Source organism: Varroa jacobsoni, unplaced genomic scaffold (genome assembly GCF_002532875.2).
Source record: "Varroa jacobsoni isolate VJ856 unplaced genomic scaffold, vjacob_1.0 scaffold_466, whole genome shotgun sequence".
In the NCBI taxonomy this organism is placed as follows: Eukaryota; Metazoa; Arthropoda; class Arachnida; order Mesostigmata; family Varroidae; genus Varroa; species Varroa jacobsoni.
In genome coordinates, this window is record NW_019213368.1 from 410,977 (window position 1) to 436,554 (window position 25,578).

Consider the following 25,578-nt stretch of genomic DNA (forward strand, 5'->3'; position numbering starts at 1 on the left):
GACTACGTCTCTCTATAGCTTTGGTAGACGCGAAATCCTTTCGTAACTATCCCTAAACAAATATAGAACGATATTGCTGCTCCTGGGCGAATGTTTCGATTCATTTAGGGACAAAGTGAACTTGTCAATACTAATAGGTTCTCAGATACGTTCGAAATGCTGGTGTTGTTATTATGTACTGGCCGTAGATAGTTACGCACTTGGCCGAGTTTTACAAAAACACAAAAAAAAACCTTTTTTCGTATCATCATCATCATCATAGTACTATGTTAGTACATAAAGAAGTTAAACAAGTGGAAACTCGCTTTTTAATGAATGATCGCTTGCGAATCCTTGCCACCTGGCATGTATTTGCTTGCTTCCTGTTGCAGCCAATACAGCTGCGGTAGCGAGTACCCAGGTAGCGCACGAGCGCAGCCTCCGACCGACTTCCCGCGGTGGAGCTCACCCTCCTCGCGAAGGTAATTGTCGTGGCTCAGTATATTGATAATAGTTATAAAGCGCCGAATAAATAATAAGCTATATACGCAGAGTAAGTCAAAGATCTCTTGAAAAGGTACATTACAAGGAACTTTTCCCTCATATATACATATATATATATATATATATATATATATATATATATATATATATAAAAACGTACACCTAACTGTAATATTCGGCAAGAATTCCGGTCAAAAATTGCTCTTGATAAAATAGGCTGCTTGGTTCGAATAAATGATTCATTTTTTTTTCTTTAAACAAATCATCATTCCACTCAAATAACTAAACAATAGATAGTTTAGCTGGATTGATTGTGTACAGAATGTACTAGTGTAAATCGGGTTCGTTTTTGTTTTTCCCCAAACGTTTGCTCAGTTTCTTCGGTGCTGCTTTGGCTAATGATCTGGACCGCAAAGGCGAGCGATGTTTACGATAGATATATATTGTAATTAGCATATATCTTAGTATGGATGCTTACTTCGTAGTTAGCGCTGATGATTGGTCCGCACGAAGCACGCACATGATTGCTGATGGCATAATCTGTTTCAGCAAGTAATTTGGTCAGTATTCTTCCAACAGTAAGCAATAACCTTGCCCCAAGGTCACATGATTTGACAGAGCATTTTTTATCTAGCCTATTCTGTATTGGCAGACCGAGCTTGGAGCGACAGAAAGGCTTCGCCCTAGAGGAGGGCGGGTTACCTATGGATCCGCAGGGTTTACAAATGCAACAGCAACATACGTTACAACTTCAGCAGCAGAGACAAAATAATATAACGCAACAGGTGGGAGTTTTTTAGAGCTAATGATCAAGTACATTTAGGTTAGAAAAAAAAGACAGATTACATTTTTGAAGTATATTTTTTCCACTGAAATACATAGTTGATTATTCTGCGTCGAGTAAATGTTTTCTTGCTTGAGCAGAAGAGCTCGAGGTTAAATCGCGCTAACCTCTGAAATCGTTACGGTCGCTGTAGATTCCCCCAGGTCAGCAACCATGGAACAGTAACACAATTAGCGGTCGTCAGTTTGATCAACAAGTACCATCAATTGGTAACAATCTCACCAATAACCAACAACAACCTCACTTCGAAAACGTGAGCAGCCACTTTAAATACTTATATTATATATATATATATATATATATATATATATATATATATATAGTTTCAGCATAATAATACTATTTGCTCTGTTTAATAGATGGCGTATGCTGGGCAAGTTTCCGGTATGATGGACCAAAGTGGAATGGGCCAGGGTTTCGGAACAGTTCCGCATACGCAGCAACTGCAGCAAGGCCAAGGATTGACCGCGGGCGCCCAGAATGTCGCGGCACAAACCCAGCAGGAAGGTTCTTTTGGGTTTCCTAGTGGTGGGCCCATTTATTCAAAACAGATGGGAAGCACGGCTCCGTTCCCTCTGCAGGCCAACGTAGTGCACTCCCGCGGAGACCATAGCGTGGGAGACGCGGCCAACGGTTAGTCTACATACCTCCGTCCATCTCAGAAAACGCAAGGATCATAATAAATGTCAATAAACAATTATGCACTAAGGAAAGCCGGACAACACCAAACCTCGAAAAAAAATTTATTGGACGAATACATCAAAACACGATCTAACGTATATAGCCACATGTCGCAATAGAATTTTATATGACAAGATAAGGGAGAGAGAAGATTTCCACCAAAATGGACATTGGAAACTACGGAACATCTACTATAATAACTTGTGGATTTAAATGATTTTTCGTTCGTGTTCGATGTTTTTATAGGCTGCTACGGAACGGTAAATCGAAACTGGGGAAGGCAAGATACGATAGACTATTCTCCGATGCACGACGATTTTTACGTCACGCCCGGACAGCACCAAGGACATAACTATCTGAATAATCAAATGAACGCTATGAATCAGATGAACCAGCGGATGAATCTCGGTCAAGTCAACCCCGCGCAACTGAGACTGCATCCGAATCAATCGTCACATCCCCGACGGCCTGTCAAACTTATACACCCGAAACCCATCCAAACAAAACCTGGTGAGGGTTCGCCAATGGCATATATGGGTTGCCGACTAAGTCCTTTCATCGTTCATCTGAATGGCACCTTAGGTTAACGAAAGTTTAAGGTTGCGAACGCTGGCTCCACGCTGATATACGACCTATTTTATAACTATATCTGTACGGAAATCCAGCATTCTCATTCTGTCCCGTTACTTGTGTTCTTTTGGGCAGGCCATGACCCGTACCGGGACGATGACAAAGACTACCATGACCCGTACAATGAGGACGAGGACGAAGAAGATAATCAGCAGAATTACGAGTAAGCTCATTTAGATAATTGTAAATAGATCACTAGTAATGTTTGTTGAAGACTTGAAGAAGTGTGATCGCAGTTTTGGCCGACGATTTATAATACCTTGTGTAGTAGTTTAGGATGAGAACATTCGCAAAAGACCGCGTTCGTAAGCGTCAACTGCCATAGCGGTATTTCACTGGAAGTGCCTGCAATATAATGCCTTCAGTAGTACAAGCTTCATCTAGATGACAGTCTAATTTAGGTTTAGTCCGTACTTATGTTCATAAGAAGATACCAGGGCGCGAAGTTTAATTTCCTCATATGAACAACATAGATCTATTACCCTATACTGTCCACCTGAATAGTACTTATTATATAAAAAACGTACCTAGAACCAACTAATCTTGAAATACAAGTATCCGCACATGACTAGAAACTTTCACGGATTTTTCAGTGAAGTGTTTGCCAGCAGGAATAGCTTAGTTTTTGAAACCCGAGTGAATATTCTTTTCTTTCTTCTCAGCAGAGCCATCCTTTGTTTTTCTTGCCTTAATTGACCCAAATACGGGAGAGCATGCAATGTATTGTACGCTTGATTCTACCCAGTTACTATACGATTGACGCATAAAACGACAAATAATCGCAGATCTACTGAAACAGTGCTTAACGTTGTTGCCGGACACAGAACTCGAAGCATCTGTTTAGGAACAATCGTAGACCAATAGCACAATATTAGTAATAAGTGCAGTTATGAATGAGTAACAATTGCACAAAACCGATTGATCCAGGGATGAGGACTACATGGATAAATATGGAAATGGCGAATATGCAGACGATGCTCAGGACGGCTACTATGAAAATGACGACGACGGCGAATACATCGAAGGTGTATATTATGACGACGAAGGGTGCTATCACCAAGATGGCGCCGATGGACATTACGAAGACGAGGACGGCCATTTTGACGATGAAGATGGGTAGGTAGCAAGTGCTAAGAGCAATGATGATACCGTTGATGATGCATGGAGCATGCATAGCGAGTAGATGGGGACTGCCTTTCAGACGAACACGGCACGCATACTTGATTCTTTTTTGCCTAATTGCGGCTAGTTCTGTTGCATTCGTAGCCTTGTGCTTGTTGAAGCAAACGAGCTGAGCAAAGACCAACAATGAAACGCAACGGACCTATTTAGGACGTTCAAGGCATTCTCAAAAGATTCCCTTTTGAAGCCAGAAAGCGCGTATGATGTTCGGATTACAACTAAAAGTCTCGATTCTCAACTGTATTCCCATGCGGCAAATTGAATTTTCATGTTGGTTGACCAACCTGGTACCATCAGCAAGTGGACATGGTTTTGAGCGTGTTTCTTTCCTATTTTCGTCGGCAAATTCGACAAGGTAAGCAGGGCGGCTGAAACTGCACAATTGAAAAATTATGTGCGTAGAACCGGAGATCCTTCTGTGTTACTATTATCCAAGTGATTAATTGAAGTTACATCGACTGTCTGTGATAAGGTGGAATCGTCTCGTCCACTGACGGAAATCTGCGCGATAGATTTTTAACGAGTCTTATTGTTGAATGGTCGCAGTACCTTTGCATGCTTGGTTCGTGTCTCTCCGCCAAAAAGCACCGCCGCCTAAGAGACAATACGTAATGTGTATACACGACTATGTCACGCGTCGTTTATAGCGTCAGCGTATTGTTTGTTGCATCCACACCATTTGCTTGAGTTAGCAGGAAGAAACTACTTCATTTTTCGTGTCTCGTATATACAATTATGATGAAGGTCAGGACGGCTGTGACCGGCTGGCTCAGGATGGCTTCCAAGCAGGGCATGCCAAACGATCAACTCTAACAGAGACTTTCTGAAAATGGACAAACTTATGTCTTTTTCTGTTAGAAACTCTTGAATTCATAGCAGACTGAACAAAGGGGTGTTACGAAAGTCATCAACAAATTGCACTTCATAGAGCCGATCTACATTAACGTTTTAATGAGCCATTCTTTTATTTAGTTAGGACGATAGAACAAAGAGCCTGTCATGTTATAGTCTCTCCAAAGTAATAATTTATCCAATAAGTAAATGGACATGTTTTTCTTTTCATTTTACATTATCATTGCAGCGCCGAACGACATGGTGCTTACGAAAAAACTGGCGGAAGCTTAATGGGTTCAGGCCCTTGTGTGTCCAAAAGCATCGATGATGACGAAGACTCACGATCGTGGTTCAACTCCGCAACCGATAAACAAATCATTGCGAACCAAGGTTCGTCGACTCTCTACGATGGGACGTCCACGGCCGGCTTACGATTGTTGGATTACAATTCATTTGATCAGCCTGATCGAACGATCACAGAAAAAGTCACTGGACAGCAACAACATCAACAAGCGACTTCGAATCAGGTACCTAGTTTTTTGGTTAGCTAATCAAATTGCCCCCTTTCCTGACGAATAATACACAGCTGGCAAAAAAACACAGGACCCAGAGCTTAGCAATGCCAAACTTGCCGCTTTGTGCGTATGTCATTTGATCGGGCGACATTGGGCTCATAGGGGGTTGAAAGGTAGGCTTTGATTATGAGCATCACGTCGAGATACCACTACAGCCTATGCATGATTAGTGTTTACTCGTTAACTAGCTATGCCAATCTGTACGCTACTATGTATCAGGGCCAAAACCAACAGCAGCAAGCGGGAGGTGCGAAGTTACCGCAAGATGTCCACGTGGTGCCCAAGACACAGCAACAGGGACACACAACATTTGGTGCCACAGGACAACAACAACAACAACAACAACAGCAGCAGCAGCAGCAACAAGTTGGGGCGCAAGGTGCTATCATTGCTCAACAAGCGAGCAGTCAAAAATCAGCTGGCGGGGGACTTGAAAGGAAACCGTCGTTACAAAGGCAACATGCGACACAGGTACGTAGTCTGCGAGGTGCCGAGAACCTCTGAAGCAGCACCGCACCGAGTGGCGCAATTCAGTAGATCTGAAGAACTAAGATCATGAAATGATAGGATAGTGGCCTGCTCGTTTTCCTGGCACATATGTGTTGATTTAAATTAAAAGGCTACTTAGGTAAAACAACCGTTAAGAAAACACTGTTAGCGTGGATACTGTCGAGGACTAGCGTAAAGAAAAAGAAGCTTTTAACTTTTAGAAACTCCCTCGGATGAAATATGGCGTCAAGAACGTTGATCATGCTGTAACCCGATGAATGGCGGTGGGTACTTAGGCAAACATGTTGCTATACATTTGCCATGTGTGAAAAAAATCAAGGCTTTTGATTTAACCAATTCAGCGGGATAGTATTCGAAATGGGAACAAAGCTCACGCTCTAGAAAAATAATTTTGTTTGGTCGGAGAGTTCGACGCAGATAAACTTAACGACGTAATTGCGCAACTTTTTTTTTACTACTGAAAAGCATTGTCTGACTAGAAGGCTTGAACTTACCTAATATTGCTTAATTATCCATTATTAAAGGAAAATGAAGATTTCCGTTTGTAATTAACGTTATATTACGTATTATAGGCCACAGTTCAATGGTCTTTAGTATTTTGTGAATGTATTATGGTGTCCAAGGAATCACGATATTGGGGCTAACCAGCGCGCAGGTCTTAAACAGCAGAGTAGTAAGGAGTAGACGGTAGCGTATCGCGCCAAAATGTACGTGGTTTCGAATATGTTCTACGTGTAAGGAACCGACCTCCGGCTCCGATCTCGTCAAATCTGCATTCTAATACGAAGGGATACTATCCGACAACAAGGGATATGTGTATGTAAAGGACAAGGCCGTTAGTCAATATAACGGCAATATAACGGCAAGACCCTAGTCGTTTCCGAACTGGCAGCTCTTCCACTATCCTATTCACAATTCTGACCGTAACAGTATATAGAGCGCGTATTCACGGCTTGATTATCTGTATAGCTTTGCTTACAATTCTTCGAAACCCTACGTATCTCCGCCTGAAAGCTATTGAAATTATTGTGTAGGTTTCCTAAACTTTCGCACACACAAGAACTTATAATGCAATAATGATATGGCAGCTAAAGCCAGTGAACGAATTAACAGCAGCGCTCGAAGACCCGCCATCTAATTAAACCCTATCGTTTACATTCAATCCGATGATGAATCTTGATTATACTTAAGTTTAACATGATTAATTTATTCTAAAAATTCTAAGCCATTTTTTATTGTTACATTTGTAACTTTTCACTTAATTCCTTATCACAAAAGAGTAGAGTGGTGCCCGAAAGGTTTGCTTTTCTCATGATTACCTCAAAACCTTAGACGTTTATTTTTATTGGCTGCATTTACTGTGAAACTAGAGCTAGCACAAAACTTATATATGTGTTTGTAAGTTTCTTGAGAATCCTAGAAACAGGTCAACTTATTGCCGGTATATTGCACTCATTTGCTCCTTTCAAATCCATTCTCCTACAGGACCATTACCAGGAACCAACATTCGAGCGCAATGGTCAGGCGCTTCCGCAGAGTGTCTACGGACAAAGCCCGCAAACAGGAGCCACGACACCGTACCAAGTATGTCGAAGGGAAATAAACACTTTACAAGTTGGGTCCGCCCGGGTTTTAAAAAATGGGATAACTAGTTTTGAGTTAGTGAAATTCTAACCTACTGGCTTAAATCAGATCGTTTCAAATGTCTGTCCGTCTAATATATTATAACGAGAGGACAAAATCTCTATAATGGCTTTTCTGAGCGGATCATTAGAAAGACAACATGAGAACCGTTGCTCATAAAAATTGTCTAAAATCTCTCAGAAATCTTTTGGCCATATCGAGTCGATAATTGAGTACAGCCGAAAAAACATAAATCATTGGCTGGCGGAGATCGATAGTCTTCCTGGAGCACGACTAATGTTGAGGATGAGAACGCATTATGCTGCATTTGAGCTCTCAACGAGCTGACCTCACTCTTCATGTCTATGATTGCACGTATTCATTATCATTGTTATTTGTATTTTATGCTCGCTTCTATGATCCTAACGCTATCCCTCTGCCATTTTTTTGTCCATCCACCTGGACGTACTTGCAGAAGGAGTCCCCTCCGTCATACCAGGCTATGCAGCGCAGTAGGGAAGGCAGTCTAGTTAAACCGCAGGTACCAGGCCAATCTACAACTAATAATGCTACTAATAATAATAACCTTCTAGCCAACAGCGCTATGCCCATGGTCACCGCTAGTTCGCTAGAATCCGCTATGGCGAACACCTCAACAAGCAGCTCAACGATGACCAAGACCACAAACAGCGTAAGCTTCTACGAGGAAGGCAACCAGGTGTATCCGTACCTTCATCCTTCCGAGCAGGACGAAAATGCTACGCAATCGCCAGTAACACAGCAGCCGCCCCGTACATCGCTTAGGTCAGTCACCGGTCAACTGTTAGCCATTATTTGTCTAGTTTTGATGTATAGGACGAATAATTATATGATAATATCGAGGATAATATTAACAACATAATTGGCATAGATATAAATAATAAGATGAGCGCTGGAGAAGCGCTGGAGTTGTGGGAAAATACCAAACGGATTAAAAAGTAACTGGGAGAGAAACTATAAATATTCACATCTATGCCGAGGTGCTCGGATGTGTGAATCTGAGGTAAGAGCATCTACCAGCTTTAACATTCCATCGTTGAAGTTGGCAAGACATTTTTGAGCAGTCCTCTCAGATGTTTAGCCTTCATCGCAAATATGCCACGCTACTTCGGCAGCTCGACAAAAGGCAAAATACGGTAGTCGTTCAACACGTTTAATTAGCAGTATCTATTTTTTTGAGATGAAATTCTCTTTTTTCGGCCCTGCAGAGATAAATAGAACAAATAGTAAACAAAACAGGACAGAACTGAAAGGGGAAGCGAAAGTTCTAAAAACCCGCAGTTATTTTCTGGGCAAACTCTATATATATATATATATATATATATATATATGGAGTTTGCCCATATTGCCCGTATATATATATATATATCAGTTTGTTGTTTTTGAATTGAAGCTGCACTTTGTTAAAATTCGTCATTACCCTTTAATGCGATCACAGATTGTCACTAACGAATACAAAAAAGACGCTGTTCTTGGTGGCTGGTGCTTCTCTAATGCATACCCCGGTATTTACTATCTACGGTAATTAGTTAGGATATGCAGTAGCAATAAACATTTTCCAAAACATTAGAAGCCACCAGGCCATATCTGCTCGTCTATTTGCGGGAATTTCATATTATTACAGTTGAAATCAGCCTCGCTTAGATCCAAAACAACTCCGACCAATTCAATGCATAAATGATCATAAGAGACGGACTACCATGGTAACCAACGCGCGATTTTCAATAACCTGCAAAACTTTGCTGGGCACTCTTATCGGTGCAATACAATTTTAGTATGTATGTATGTTTGCTTGCCTAAGGGAAGACAGACGCATTAAAAAAGCCCTGAACATCGGAGCACATGGCCGATATTGTTGGCCGACTTCGCGGAGGTGCGTCCTCGTACTGTACGAAGTACAGATGAAAGTTGTATACGCTTCACCAAACAAACGGTGCTACTCTTGATGTCGAGCCTCGGAGCTACCGGTGCCCCTGTCGCGTACCAACTGTTCGCTTAGGCGAGGTTTCTTTATTGAGATTCTCAGCCACCCAGTCGGTCCTTAGCTAAAGCCTTGTATTTCGCCTCCCGGTTATTTTCTGCTCCATCTGATCACTACGACCGATGACGTTGTCTGAGATGTTCAATGATTGATATTGTATGTATGTTTTCTTTCCCGTACCCTCTATAGCATAGAGTTAAGAGGCGAATTGACGCGTGTTACAACAGTTTATGAGCTAGCACCTTGACGAAGATGATACGGAGGGATAGTTCCTAGTTCTTAGACATAGTTCAGGTATAATGCACTAGGCTGTCTGATATCGTTTGGGCGCTCCTGGGATGTATTCGTTGTATGTACGTTGGTGGTTTCACTTGCTCTATAGTTTCCGTGGTAACGTAACGATAGCACGTTTGTCTGTGGAGTTTAGGAACACGTAAGATGGTCTAGGTTCGAAACCAGAGACACGGTTCGAATGTTGGATTTAGGCGAGACCGCTGGTCATTTGAAGCGTGGTGCTTAACAAAGGCATTACCGCCAAACTTAGAACTTAACGAAATTATTTCAAGATATGAAGATTTTATTGAGTTCCATTTGGAGGGTAAGCACGCAAGCACTTTATTCAGCCCACTCTCGTAATGAACTTCGGACGTGTCAGAGGCTCGTCTTTCCCGGGAAATGAGACCGATCATTTACTGAGTTAACTGATGACTACATACGTAATCGAGCCCGTTCGACTGTACCTCTTCGTTGATTTTGGGTGGAAAAGCTGTTGAGGGCGCTTCCTCGATTTTTTTTCAAGTCTATTTACGGAGTTACGTACACAGCATGAACAAAAGGAACTTGACTGCTAGCTGCCACACACTGAAGTAGAGAATTCCATCCCTCAATGCTGGATAGAAATTAGATGGATTTAAGTGCTCGAGGGAAGGCGCGAAAGGCCGTTGCTCTCGACTCTCATACGTTATCAAGTGCCTCTAGTGCCGTACAGTCCCAAGTGCAAGTGCTTTTGGACGGGAACGATAGAATATACAACGCGGATAGATGTTGTTTAGTTTTTCTATGTGACTTTATTTTCTAAGGTGTTCGAGTTAGTTCTTATTCGTTCTGGTCAATGGCGCCGTCTTTGACCCTGAGTAGCCAAACATATCCGCCAGTCGTTATAATGCTAAATTATTAAAACGTTAGCTTTAGTAACGTTAGCTTCTTGTCCTGATATTGGTCACTGAGATTCGAGCACATCGCCAAACGTTATTTTGAAGCTCTTCATGCGCTTCTGGCTGGCTGGCTGGCTGGTTTATTAAATCGGTCGACCGTCACGAACGACATAAAGGCCTGCTTATTTTTATAACGAACCTAATGTTTGCTTCTAAGTAGATTTTTAACTAACGAGTGAAATAAGGCATAAAAATACTGAGAACCTTTAAGGACTCGTTCTATGAATGCATGCTCCTTGGACGTGTTTTTCTTTAGAAAGTAACGGCTTTCAAAGTTGTCTGGATGAATCATGAGAGACGCAGGCATTAGAATAAGTAGGGATGATTGAGCCAAATGAGTTTCTATCTGCGCGCTTTATCGACGCCATGATCAATGCGTCATATAACAGAGGGCGTGTTATTATTATTATTATTATTATTATTATATTGCAGTTGAGGAAAGTGTTCTTGTATTAAATAACAGTACATAAGTAGAACAAATGCCACTTCATATATAAAATTCGACTCTACCAGATATATCATTTCGCGTTTTGCTCATTTTTTTTAACCATATTTAAAACAACAAAACCCCCAAATAGTTTGAGACAGCTGTACACATCAAAACTATAATAGGTACTTTTCTTAATATTTCACACGATAATTTTCATAAGATTCCATAGAGCATCCACATTGTTAGACAAGCAATCGTCGTGAAGTTCGGAGATCAAAGGTTATCTTTCAACAGCGATTTTTTTTTAAAATTCATACGTTTTTTTGGTGCTTCATTTTTTGCGCAAAAACTGGCTAAATCATTGTATCCGTATGACGACAGCTCGTTTTTAAGTTTGTCGGTCTTTGATTTGCTGGTTGGCAGAATGCCGTCCTCGTTACTAAGCAATGTAGTCGCGGGTATTATCACCATTTTTTGTTCAGAATATCCATATATAATGTATCCACTATCATATGCATCACAATTCGACCCTGTATGTGTGGCTGTACGACGAGAAAAAGCGCCCGCTTTCGCTGAAATGTATAAATTTGTTTCGTTATATAAATAATGAAACTAGGTAATTTTTTTCGGGCCATAGCAAACCTCTAGCGCATTTCCTGGCCGGGACAAATTGGTGAATACCATTCCTCACCCGAGCTTGGTCTTGTACTGAATGCCCTAAACTTGCCCATGTCTGTTTTTTTGTAATAGTTAATTGCGAATTTTCAAAAACGTGTTGGCAGATTTTTAAAGGGGCGAAGACCGTGCAGGACATTTATGTGACAGCGTTTATATGACGAAAACCAGCTTTGCACTGAAATCCCTATTTACCCGTATGGTTGCATTCATTTTAAGCTTGTTGTGTTAGAATCTTTAGCGGTATTCAGCTAGAGAAATTAACGGCGGAACTAGGAGGCATAGGAAGGTAAGGCATAAAACTTCAAATTGGCAAAATCAATGTATGTTTTTCGACACGGAAAATACTTCTTCCGCAGTTCTGCAGATTTGTCTTCACAATCGCTAGTTACCGTCCGACTTGAACGACGCCACAAATTCTACGGCAGTCTGCTGGCGGCTGAGTTGTTCATTCAAGTGGCATTTACTCAACGCGGAGAAGGGATACAGCGAAATTGGGGTCACTAACACGGTAGAGTGCTACGTTCTGCCACAACGTAGGAAAGTCACCTATTCAAGGTCCTGCTGCTGAAGGCTGGAAAACTCGTTCAACGCAAGCGTCGCAGAGATATGACGTAACGGGCACGAAACGCGGCTGTTGATTCTGAGCTGTAAAAAGAGCCGATTGTGGTTGCTTGCTCATTTGAACCTCTTGAGCCAAAGCGGCTTAACCCTAATTTCCGCTTGTTTTTGTCTCATTATTTATACGTTGTTGCCGTAATTCTCGTCGTCATGCAACGCCGCCCGCTCATGGAAGTAGCTGCGGCTCTTGGGAAAGAGGCTGGAACAGCGTGGACTCCACCTCACGTGTTTCTCGCGAAATGTTCATCTTTGCTCCTTCCCTCTCTCGTTTTTTGCATGCTGTCTCGTATCCTGGGTTGTGCACTGTCGTTCGAGTGGTTTGGTTGTTTCTATTTTTAGAACAACCACATAAAGGGTTAGCAGGCGGCGGCGGCGGCGGCGGCGGCGGCGGCAATTCCAGCAGGAACGGAATCGTCTGTTAGCAGCTATTTTCACGCAGGAGGCAGTGGGTAGTAGTTCGCGCGTGGCGCAGCGCGGCAACAGCGAGGGCAGTAGTGGCGGGTGGTCTGCCTTTAACTTCTGCAGCGGCTCCATTAAGTTACCTGACCCAGCTGAGGCGCTGTGACCAAAGAAAGCAGATATGGCAACGAGACTAGCTCGCATAAGAGCTAGAAGCATGCCAGGTAGTCGACAACCGGAAGGGACCGCTAGCGGTGTCGCACTGGACGAAGGTGGCAGCGGCAGGTTCATAGCGGCCATTGGATTCTTGACAGAGTTTTTCAGCTGTTGGTGAAAGCGGAAACGCCATTGAAAAACAGGAATAAGAATCCGTGGCGAATCGACACAAACGATTGCTTCTAGCGTATCTAAGAAACAGGGGGCAAGAGTGACAGGCAGATTCGGGGGAACAAAGGGGGGATTGGAGAAAGCAAGGAGCCTTGAAAAAGGCTCTAGAAAAAGAGGTTTGGCTATAAAAGAGTAGGTACATTGGTGCAGACGCATCACCGGCGGCACAAATCGAAGGAGTGACTGACGCAGACAGAAATTGCAAATGGAGACTCTTAAAGGAACTGAAACGTTGTCACTTCATTTTTTGGCGAGATGGAAAGAAATGTAGGTGGTAAACGTAAAAAGGCTCTCGTGTTTTTGGACGTCGTCGATACGAACACTTGACTCTTATAGATTTATGTAGATGCGAGTTCAGTTGAACCTCTCGTCTACTGGACGTGTCGATCCAAACGACTGTGGAACCTGTCAACATGGACTAATAAAGTCAGTAGTAAAAGGACTGACACCTAGATACATTCTAAATAAGCATCGTTAGATTCTATTTATTTTCAAGTTAGTATTAAGTTACTTACTATAGATAAGAATATAGAATTAAATGTTTCTGTAAAATTATCAGCGTTTTAAACAAATCCAAACTAAATCGTAACTAGATTCACTGATAGGCAACACATTCTTCTCTCATATGAAGAATTCATCTGACTGTGTATCCGTCGTAAACACAAAAACTTTAACATGTAGACGTGCGAGTGATATAGCACAGTCTATATTTTGTTCCATGTTTGCCAAAAAGTGGGCCACGTTTTTTTCTGGTATATACCACATTTGCATCGTAGGGCAAATAATTATTTGGATATGCATCAAGGAAACGAGGTATCGATGATTCTTCTCGAGTTGGTCGTAAGGACAAGTGCAGCAGCGCTTGTAGTCTTCAAAACATCATCTCCATTACTCATTACTACATATCTATTAGGTTGAAGTAAGTACGAGAGTCGCAACGGCAACCGCTGACAGATAGATATACTTAGTGCTCATCTGATACCCGTCAATCCGCTGATTACAGAATTTACATATAGTGAAGCATACTACAGAATAGATAAGTTCTTGGATTAATTTTATGCAATGCATATCCTTTGTGTGGATGCGAACTTTTCTATGATGCGAAACAATTTTGAAAAGCAGTGGTTCTTATTGGCCTTTATCGGCATTTCAATGTACTGCAGTTGTGCAAACGCTAGTATTTGTTAATTAATATCCTCACCTGTTCCGCCTCATTGGTAGGGAACAAGCCCGCTAGCCTGCCAACTCGACGAAACTTACTAAAACAGCTTGTGCCCTCAAAAAGCCAACCTTGCTTTCCAATCAAAAGCACCTATGCAGTGAAATTTCCCAGCTTCCCATTTGCGGCCACTTTCGAGATCACTGATGTACAAAGGTCCGTTTACCTTACAAAGATGAGACACCTGATTTCGTCTCTTCGCGTTTCGTTTACCTCAATTCCCGTACATACAGTGTATTCTGGAGAGCTTATACTTAGTGGAAATATCGATAAGAGAGGACAAGTACGTCAAGGCGGCCGTGTAGAGTCGAGTTAGAAGTGCAGCACGACACGAGGCAGGTAAACCTGGGAGTCGTCAGAGAAACGAGACTAGCCGTTCTTCTACTCTGTTTTCGCTTAGGTTTCACCTTGGATAGTGGTGTCAATACCGATCCTTCGCAGTACCATTGTGCTTTTCTCTTTATGCCGATGTCCAGCAATAATCAACCAACGATAGCGACTTGACAACATACAACTCCGCAATTAGCACATAATGGGACAGTGCGATAGGTCGGTAACCGTGACATCATGGTGGCCAGTAGCGCTAGGTCTAGCAAATGATGAAACTAAACCAATAGCAAGTATTGCGCCTCGGCGGCTTTGTCACGTGGTGCCCGCGCCTTGATTTCTACTTTAACTGCTCTTGTGGCTTTTTTTTCCTTTAAGATGCCCTAATAGGAGAACGGTCCCAGGTAACGGCCTATCTAAAGCCCAAAGGGCGGTAGGCTGTCCAGACGGCCGTTTTTGTTTTTGCTGGCCTTCTCCTTTCTTTCTTTCCTTCGTTGGAATCTTCTGCCGCTCGGTTGAGTAATGTCCAAGGTTCTTCTTAAGTGTTGCTGCTACGTTGGTTTAGAACCTCGTGATCTTTCATGGATCTTCTATACGCAGGCGTTGTATTTTCGACGGTGGACAGCAGCGAAAGGAGCTTACCGCACTCAGCGTATTTATTAGCAAGATTAACGAATACTACTACGACGACCCCCTACAGAATCTACGAACTATGTTATTCGAAGGAGCGGGAGGTGTTTAGAGTCAAAAGCTAAGGCAGCGGCTCTGTTCAGGCTGCGACGGTGGAATCTGATAAAACATTCCGTCCTGATCCTTTTTTAATTGGTTAGTCGAGAGTTGTGGACGGGCTTTTGTTTTCTTTGCATCCCGTGCGCTATGTATGGCGCTACAGATAGTCTGTTAGAGCTTAGCTCTAACCAAATCTAATTGAATGAGACAATGTTACTGAGTTGCAAAGAATCTATCATACGCCATTGTTCAAAAGCTGGCTTTGAATTCCAAGTACGGCCCTCGAACTTTCATGCCTGTTTCCACTCGACCCGTCTATTAACCAATCGAAAACAATCCCAGTCGACAACTTCATTGAGTACTCGGCCGTGGGTTGGTCTTAGGAATAGTGGCCTCTTTCAAACCCATGCAGCTGGGTCTGAAAGGACTTGCACGGAGGCGTGCGTGATCGATGTCTGATGTACAGTTAATTTCACCATTTCAGTACTACATTGCACTATATCAAAAGCAATACGAGTTGCCGTAGCGGTTTATGGCACTAAGTTTCTAGTGAATTTTTCAAATATGCCTTGACTTCCCGTATTTTTACCGTACTACCATCAGTTGTTCAAAATCTTCTTAGCATCTAATGGCATATAGCAGATATGACACGATTGTATCTTGTACAGATCAACGCCTTCAATATACACTGATGTTTCACAAGCCGTAATACCGTCGACTCAAAGCGCTATTCGCCATTATCTGGCAGTAGATCAGTTCTTCAAATGAGATAACACTGACGACATTTAGACTTATTGATAGTCCAGCAGAAACCTAGGAAATTTTATTCATTTTCTGAAGTCATACGATCACGCTTGGTTAGAACACCGCAGAAGATTCTTCTTTTCGTTACTATTGATTGCCTAATATACCATCTTATTTAGCCCTTAGCTCCAACAATTTTCACAGATGAGACATAGCGAACAATAGATAGCGTCTCTCTATACCAGAAGACAATTGACTCTGTATATGGAACGCAATCTTGCCCTAACCGATGAGTAATTCTATTCATTGTCGTTGTTTATCTAAGCGTGTCTATGCGTAAAGCAATCCCTAAAACGATCGCCAAGCGATTAAATAATCGTCGGTATGAAAATGCACCACTTTACGCTTTGTCCCCCGCTCTGAGAGAGAGTTTTTCTTCTGTCCAAAAACGCTGTGACTAAGAATGTTTTTGAAAAAAATTCTGCCCATAGGAAAAGGTGGGCATATATTTAAAAACGCGTCGCCGTTTGATGGATGGGTTTGGAAGCGGTTTGATACGCCACGCTTTCCAAGGCAGTTGACGCAAACTTCAATTAATAGGCTGGAGCCTAAATCAATTAAAGGCAAGTAGGAGCTGCCTGACCTGTTTTCGACTCCGCAATAGCCCGAAAAAGCTCTGAATGTGTGTGTGTGTGTGTGTGTGTGTGCGTGTGTGTGTTTTCATTTCATTTCCCCAGTTAATTTATTCAGGATCGGTTAGTATTATATATACACACACACATACGTAAAAAAAAACTAAATGATCGATGTATAGGGGGCCATTTCTTGCTCAGCGACATTTTGTGAATATCTCGGTCAGGCTATCTATTTACTGGACACGTTGTTATGATAAACTTGCGACATTTATAAATTACACGGCCACATATGATGATGCACTGATTCTTCCTGCGTATGTTACTCTCGTTGAAACAAGACGCGCATGGAGTACATAGGGAAAACCATACATATTTACTTTTATGTGACGACAGCACCTTATCGACCATTGAAAATGTTCGGTTCGCTTCGTCCGTGCTGTTCTCATGATTCTGTTTTGACATCTGCCGTTCTGCACGGCATCGGCCTCCGACCAGCCAGCTAGTCGCCCAATTAGCCCTCTTACTATTCGAGCCTCATCCGAGGAACTAAAGCTGTTATACCAGCCACCAGCCCAGTTTGTTGAATCCATACATGTCTCTTCGACTACCTTCGTTTTTTAGCAATATGTACAACTGTTTTTTTCTTAGTTCGTCCCACGACTCAACCAATGGCTTTTTTGCCGCCAAAGTACAGAGTTATATTTTAGCATAAGCCGATTATCTTTCGCAAGGACAGCTAAAAATCCTTGCCATATTGGCGGAGTTGAGGTACAACTGTTCGAGTGTATCGATGGTAGGACTGCTGTCACAGGACGAATGGAACAACTCTGTCGAATTGGGCCGCACCCCTCCTGCATCTTTGCTTGCCTCACCCATGACCCCGGCGGTGAACTCACCACGTACCGTCGACAGAAATAATGGTATAAGTAGAGGCGCTGGGCGCAAGCTTCCTTCAGGCATTCTGTTTCTTGGGATTGTATCGGTCATAGATCCCATTTTCATCCGACTGATACTCGCTGCTTTTTCAATTTAGGATACGCATTGACAAACTGCTGGGCACACGGGACAGGCCCAAGCCGCCGTCTGCATTTGTTAGTTATCTTTATTTGGCGGTGGACATAGACTGAAGTGTTTCCGGGCCGATCAAAACTACAGCCATGTGATGGATATATTCATAATATTCCCTATCTTGTGTGTATGTATGTACATTAAACTACATTAAAAATATGTAACGTTGAAAGGAGTAGGTAAGCAATGCGCGTGGCGGACTAGCGTATATAATTGTATTAAATAGCAGCTGAGTACATGTTGCATAAGCAATAGGATTTATGACGTCTGCTCGCCGTGTTTCTTTAGCGAAGACCGTCTAACTTCTATGCTAAGCAACCAACGATTTCTTAACTTATAACTGCCATTCGTTCAATCAAATATCGTATCTTAGGGTTACACAGCCCATAGGAAATGGATACATTCTGTTTATGAGTGAGCGACTTAAGCTGTTCGACCTTTTGATTAGGACCGTAAATGAATTTTCAGCTTCCTGCGGATATTTCTTGCTAGATTTTTCGAAAAGAAGGATTTGACGCTAGTCTGTTCCGTGATTATGTCCCGTCCAGAACTTTATAATGACGACAAACAACAATGAAATGTACAACAAATAATACAAGTACTAGAAACCCACCGCAAGTACCATTGCATTTCCTATTCATTATACGTTCGAACAATTATTCTATAGCCGAATATTGGTGCTCAGAGATCAACATAACCCTTGCTACAAATCGCAGTACAGCTGAAGCTCAAGATATTCACATATATACTATGATGAAGTGATGATGACTTATCTAGCTTGTATGAGCTAAATATTGATGCTGTAGTGCTTAATAATGCCTGCAACTTTACGTACGACGTCAACAACAGCACACAGATAACAGTGAAAGAAGGACAGATTCCTGCGTAATTATAATTTTCATTAGTCACACAAACTCTGCTAAACCAAACTTAAGGCCATGACATATTACCTTACCCAGGTGGAATTTCCCTGTAAAATCAACGACATAATACCCTTTTGTCAATCATTTGCCAAAGTGTTATATGCTTTACACTATGCAAACATGCGCTGCCTGACTGTACAACAATTACTGCATGAAAGGCGCAGTGGTCTATGTCCCAGTGGATCTGTTTGCAAAACGTGATCATCATAAAAAGCAGCGTATTTCTGGAGCTCACTAAAATCAAGCATAGCTCCATAGCATCCCAAGCCAGTGCGTTTCCTCTTCTGCAAGAGATGAGGCTGAGGCAGTCTATTCTATATTTATCATCTTCATACAAACCGAGTGGTTCCAAAAGCTTTCCGTAAGTTGTCGCTTTCCTAGAAGTGTCTAGAAGAAGCCATAAAATTCGATTTGTAGTGACAGGCGTCGTGAATTCCCAAACGTGCGACCCCATCGGGATTAACACAGGCGCACATCTAAACACACCTCTGACCTAGCAGAATCTATTGTTAAGTTGCATCCAGTTTGACTTAGACAAAAGTGGAGTAGGATAGAGCTGCAGAGCCGAACAGGCCTAAACCACGAAAATCTACGGGCGATGACGTCTGTCCACATGCGCCTGCAGGGAAGGACGTATTGAAATCTCTGGATCAGGAGAAACACCTCGTGAAACCTCCTCTAAGTACGTGTTGCACCTCTGTAACTGACATATGGTTGAAAAAAGAAAGAGGCCTCTTATGCAGTTTCAGCGGGTGTAGACACTGTGGCACAACTTTGGCCCTTCCCAAGCACGAAAGCCAACGAGAAAGAAAACTTTGCTTACGATTATATAGCGTGTTTAATCGTAGTCTAGTCGGGTTTTTGAGGGGTGAAAACTAGCGAAAAAAAGCTTTGCATTTTGGGTGATTCAGCTCGAGTCCTATCTCGCTAGTTGAAGTTAAGAAAACGAGGATGTCTCTTAACACTGTGCGAAGGTCGCCACTTAGTGTACTATCATCGATGCGTTATAGATCGAGGGGTGACGTTAGGGACTGCATCAGGTCTTAAATAGCAAGACAAAACCAAGCCATTCCAAGAGTATCTTATAGCTCAGTCTCAGTTGGAGAAACAATGATATGCCTTTTTACAAGTAGAGGCGGCGGCTGTTCATAGGCTTGCTTCTTGTTGCCGTATCGTACGGGGACGCCAGGTCCGATGGGGCGAGGTATGCGGTCTGCCCTGAGCGTACTGTTGTGTCCTTGGAGCCCAATTTGATAAGCGGAGTGGGTTTAAACTTGACGCATAAGAAGGCCTTGTACCATTTCGTCGCCCGTACCTAAGCTGACAAGAATCTAAGACATCAGTAAGTTTCTCCCAAGTATTTCCGCATGTTGCATACGAAGTTATTCTCCGTAACCTCAAAAAATATTTGGTTTGTGAAAACAATTCGTCTTCTTGAGTAGAAATAAGTGGCCGATAAATAGGACGAGCCAAATCGCCTACAATACCTATTCGCATTGAATAACGTTGATGGTGCTACTACACGTTTCTAGAACACAGTACCGACTTCGAAGAAAGCGCCAACAAGTCCTTGATGTGCATAAAATACAAACACCCTGTTGAGAGGCGGATCGGAAGAGACCTGGCAACCATTATAATATTAGCACTAGGCCTAACTAACAGCTGAAGAACAATAGATAACGAAGAAGGCGTTAGGTGGTCATTGGGTGTAACGGCATATTTAGTCTCTACAACCTTCGTAACCCTTAAAAATGTATTTAGACATTATGTATGCATTAGGAATGAACCGTTACACAAGCGCTAGAAGCGTCTGTACAAAGGCTACCACAAAAGGTCACTCATTTTTGAAATAAGATTAAAAGATGCAAATCCTCTTAAAACAGAATTGAAGACTGGGCCATGATACCCGCAGGTGCAGGGGTGTGAAGGAAAGTTGTAAGTATCAAGGACTGAGTATGGGCCCTGTTGGTTTAGCTAATTATTATCCTATTACTTGAGTCCTGGGTGAAGACATTTTCTTTGCAACGATCGTCCGTAGGCTGACACCACTGTAAGGAGAAGCATCTATTTTCACTGAGATAGCCTTAGCCGACCAATCACTCTTGCGCTCTGTCGCTGCATAGGCGAGCTTATCAGTCTCTACTTCGGACTTTGCGCTGAGTGAATCACTCACTCACGATTTACCTGGTGAGAAAGTCGCATTTTATTAATTAGCAATTAACACTGGCCTTTCTTTTGGTTTGAGTCGGGGACCTAACATTTAAACAACGGGCACCATAGGATGCACAATAAAGACCTGCCTCACATGTTGGCGCTACTGATCGGACCGCGAAACTGCTGCAGCAAGGACAGACCGATCATGATTTTGTAAAATATCTCCGCAATTAAATTTCAATGAATTGTTTTTTTCTCATTTTTCTATACTGTGATATAATGTGCATTCTATAAGCCTGATCATCAATTAACAGAAACTGAACTTTTGGATTATAGAAATAACGATTTACAAGCTGGTAATGCGCTGCTAACAGGCCTCCTCAAGTAGAAATAACAGAGAGCATCCTATAAGATGGATGTTCGCGTATGCCTGTTATACTTACGTCACAGACAAGATACAAGGGTATCTCTTCAGCCAGACCCAGTATCTTACGCCGTTTGTCATGTGTCTAAATATAGCCTTTTATCTGAAACCGGAATTAACACTTGTGACCATGTCGGCTTGGATATTTGGCGTAGCAGTAGGCCTCTAGCGATAGCGCTATTACAACCTATACAGGGATCTGTGCGTAAGCGTATCGATAAAACCGTAGTAGCATTGGCCATTTTACTCTAACCAATCTTAGTACTTCATGCTACAACTGTTTACTACCTATTAGTTTACTTTTACTATGGGTTGATATAATGTACGTTAAGAGTGATACAATGCTGATAAGGCAGTTTTCGCTAGAAAATCGCATTAAACATTTCTTTTTTTGTTTCGAAAGCCCCTGTAAGATTATTAAGGAAAAATCTTCCGTTCATTGTTTAGATGTTGACTTTAGCATGCTTCTTTGTCAAGATGGAGTTGACCAAAATTGTTCCCATTTGACTTGCTGGGCTGCTGCTGGGTTAAAAAGAAAGCATTTATTTTAGTCCCATAGCTTTTACAAGTTGTTGTGTTTCATGCATTTAGGATATGGGGGCTCTCGCAAAATGTTGCTCATGTGCTGTCGGAGGCAAGCGACAGGCTGGTCGCTTACCTTGAAACAGTGTTTTTTCTAAATCATTTGCCAGCATAAGTTTGCTCGTTTCGGCCTTTCGATAACGACAGCGAGAACTGCTGTTATATATTTTGTATTGCGTCGAAGACTCACAATTCATTTTTGTTTTATAATTGTCTCACAAATGATAACAAGAAGGGTATCTTTATAGACTGTACTATATATTAATGGGCGCTAGGACATCCAGTACTGTAAATATATATATAGAAACCTGAAAAATTCGACTAAAATTATATTCCCTTTTATCAAAGATATTGAGTAGCAGTGCTATTATCTTAGTAACTATGGAACTTGACTTTAGCCGTAAGGGATGATGTCTATCCTATCAGATATACTAATATCAATATCTTAAAAATCTGAAGTCAAGCCTAAATGGCGAATTAATAACGTAATTCCTATGGTGGATTTGGAAACTAGGGTTAGTCTTGCATCCTTCCGGCAAAATCCGGTATATATCAATAGGTTTCGCGCATTTGATTCGGAGATCGAGAATCTCTAACAGTAATTGGCAGTACTTCGCTTTATGCTTACTGTAGCAGTCTGAAACAATGTAAGTATTTAACTACCGGTCGTAGGACACGAAAAAACATATTTTAAGGGCAAATTTAGCGCACTTCCGAAGGTATCGACCAATTGAGTATAGCCAATAGTCCAGTATTTAAGTTTGTTCAGTTTTGCTGACGGTCAACTAATGTAGGCAAAAAGGATATGTTCACGATCGGGTCCCATTGGGGTGAGAATTGATTGCTATATACCACATCATCCTAGAAGTAATGAGAACCTGTAAAACTTCCATTAGCCTTAAAATACCATTATGAAAAATGCATTATTAACTTGGTATGAACTTGGAAATTTGAACGATAGCAAAATGGACTACAGTTTTACTGATCGATAGCAATCTGCATAAAAGAAATTAGGTCTTGTCTCAAAGAGCAAGAACGTACTCGAGCCATTTCCTGTAAAAACATATGGTCAAAATAAGGAATAATGAACCGGATATAAAAATGCAAATACTAATGCTATCGTCATAGGTATCGTTTCGTAATAGCTTTGGAAGAATCACAATAAATGAGCCATAACGATAGGTTTGTTTTCAACAGGTTTGATATCCTCTTAAATAGGTATATTACTTTAATGAAGCCCTTAACAAAGTGCACTGAGCTTATGCTTGATGAGCTGTCAAGCACATAATACCTGCCTGAACGGATATCATCTTTACCCTACAATGTCTCTTCCTCAGCGAGATCCCGGAGGACGCCGAATACTCGGTTCGTATGGTGACAGGACACCGGAACGAGCGACGGCGATCCTCACAGCTCAGCGGATCGCTGAGCCCCGGAGGACATAACACCGCGCAGGACAGCTTTGAGCTAGCGAAGCTGGCCTACGAGCAAACAGAACATGCCGGCATGACGGATCAAGGTACGGCATCGAGGCGGCCCGGTGGGATTCCGAACAGGGACATCACCAGGGATCTAGGAGGGGACGTGGCTGCGACGATGCTCGATGACGAGTCACCGTTCCCCACCGTACGAAAAAACTCTGCGGCTATTACTTCCTCAATCACAGGAGTAGCGACAGGTGGTGATGATCTTATGGGCGATGGACACGGCCCAAGCCCTGGCACCGCTGTGACCGGCGGCGCGCCGGAGCATCCCACGCGCCAGTCGCCGTCTCCGCCCCAGGCGTCGGCAGCGTCGGCCGTAACACTGGCCGACGATGCTGCGCCCCCAAATGCCAGCTCTGTGACTACCCCGGCGCCTGCGCAGTCCGCCAGACCCAAATCTGGCGGCTGCTCCCTCTTTGGCATGGATGAAGGTACGTACCGCATGTGGAGACCCGTTCAGGAGCAGACAGATCTCGACTGAGACAGAAAAAGGGGGAGCAAGAAAGTTAGAGTGAGGACCTGTGAAAGTCTGGAGTAAAGATCTTAGATGTTCAAAGGAGAGGCTGGTACGGATTGGAAGGTGGGGTAATGTAGAGTGTAGTAAGCACGTAGCGATTTCCCGCTTTTACTAAACGCAGTTAATAAGCATCATTCATCTGCGGACGCCAATAGCAATAAGACTAACGGAGCTTCGAGGTTAACGCAACAGCGACAGTGTACCTTGCTAGCTAGTGGTTAGTAGTGGAAGCGTAGTGGAAATTGGCGCGCTCATTGGCACACTTACTTCACTGCTTTGCGTCTAGAAGTAGATCCATGTACAATTAGATGATACAAGTCATACATTTGTTTATTAGCTCTGAAATCATGCAATAATGAGGAGGCCAGGAGCATAGTGCAAACGGCAGGACTATATCATTTTATGTTTAATATGGTGCGCCGACAAATAATGGTTGTTGAAAATCCGTGTCCGAGTTTGTCCACTGGTGAGTGACGAGAAATTGAGCACTTTTGGTAATCCAGTGTTTGTCGCAGTATCGGTCATGTTTTTAATAGATATCTAGCTTTCTGTAGATAAGGCGATTCAGACAGATTTACGATAGATGAGGCATTCCGAAAAGTAGCTTTTTTGTTATTCTGACTATGTAAAACAGGTCGACTTTTCTCCTGCTAAATCAAACTCCTGCCTTTTAAGTGTCATGGCTTCCTTCTGCACAAAGATGACCATCATTTTGTTTTACGCCTAGAGCTTTTATACATTATGTTGTTAATAGGACAAATGCCTGTTGACTCTGAAGGCAGCTAACAAGTCATGATCTTTTGTGTTCTGTTATTTAGAGTAAGAAGGTGGACCACGAAAAGAGGCTAAGCTGTGGATCTTGAGGTCTAGAATATTCCCAAAACAATGTACTCTACCAATTAATATGCGCAACTAAATCTGCGGTTTCTGTTTCAACTTTCTCTTCTCGCGAAGATGGTTTGCATTATTATCCTTTTTCTAGCATCTATGTCCATTGTGGCACAATAAAATACTCAGTGAGTGTATTATTATAAACATCTGGATAGGCCTGTGTGGATCTGCGTTGCTAAAAAACGACCCCCTAGACAGACGGTTGCCACGATAAGCAGTGCTAGTGGTTTAAAGCTAGAAATTTGATGAGGTGTTTTTGTTGGTCGTCAGTCATCTGCTACAAGATTCGCGTAGAAATCTACATGAAGTGAATGATAAGGTCGGCAGAACTAAAGTTTTTAAACAAGCTCGTAGCGTGATTTTTATCTTGAGTTCGACTATACGTACCAATCCAGGTTGTTTTTTTTCTATTTTCGTAAAAAAAAATACGTGCACCATGCCTACGTGCAGCTGAGAAGAGGCAGCTATCAATTATATAATCATAATGACAATATGTCAATAGGTGGCAGAATTTGTAGGCAAAATCCCACTGGAACAGGGGTTTGCAGCCGAAACGGCGAGCTATTGTCAACAGGTCCTTGTTGGTGAAAGGCATCAGCTACTAGCTTGCGTTTATTATAACAATGCACCATAATCCGGTTCGATCCATAGACGACTGAAATGATGAAAGCGTCTACAAAGGTCAGTCAGTATACGAAGATGTGCATACGATACGGAACGTAACAACGACAACTAAAACACCTGTTATTCATTATTATTACTAGTAGTAACAA

At 42.3% G+C, this 25,578-nt stretch overlaps 1 protein-coding gene across 1 annotated transcript in view; it reads left to right on the forward strand.

Annotated features, from left to right (window-relative positions):
• LOC111260672 (uncharacterized) overlaps positions 1-25,578 on the forward strand; it is a 74,003-nt gene that overhangs the window by 43,064 nt on the left and 5,361 nt on the right. Inside the window, exons 13-24 of the mRNA XM_086968422.1 lie at positions 372-461; positions 1,136-1,268; positions 1,461-1,580; positions 1,687-1,960; positions 2,255-2,518; positions 2,714-2,801; positions 3,566-3,754; positions 4,902-5,181; positions 5,449-5,700; positions 7,225-7,323; positions 7,838-8,166; positions 23,251-23,828. Coding sequence (XP_086824548.1) covers positions 372-461; positions 1,136-1,268; positions 1,461-1,580; positions 1,687-1,960; positions 2,255-2,518; positions 2,714-2,801; positions 3,566-3,754; positions 4,902-5,181; positions 5,449-5,700; positions 7,225-7,323; positions 7,838-8,166; positions 23,251-23,828 — 2,696 coding nt within the window. The remainder of the gene's footprint in view (positions 1-371; positions 462-1,135; positions 1,269-1,460; positions 1,581-1,686; positions 1,961-2,254; positions 2,519-2,713; positions 2,802-3,565; positions 3,755-4,901; positions 5,182-5,448; positions 5,701-7,224; positions 7,324-7,837; positions 8,167-23,250; positions 23,829-25,578) is intronic.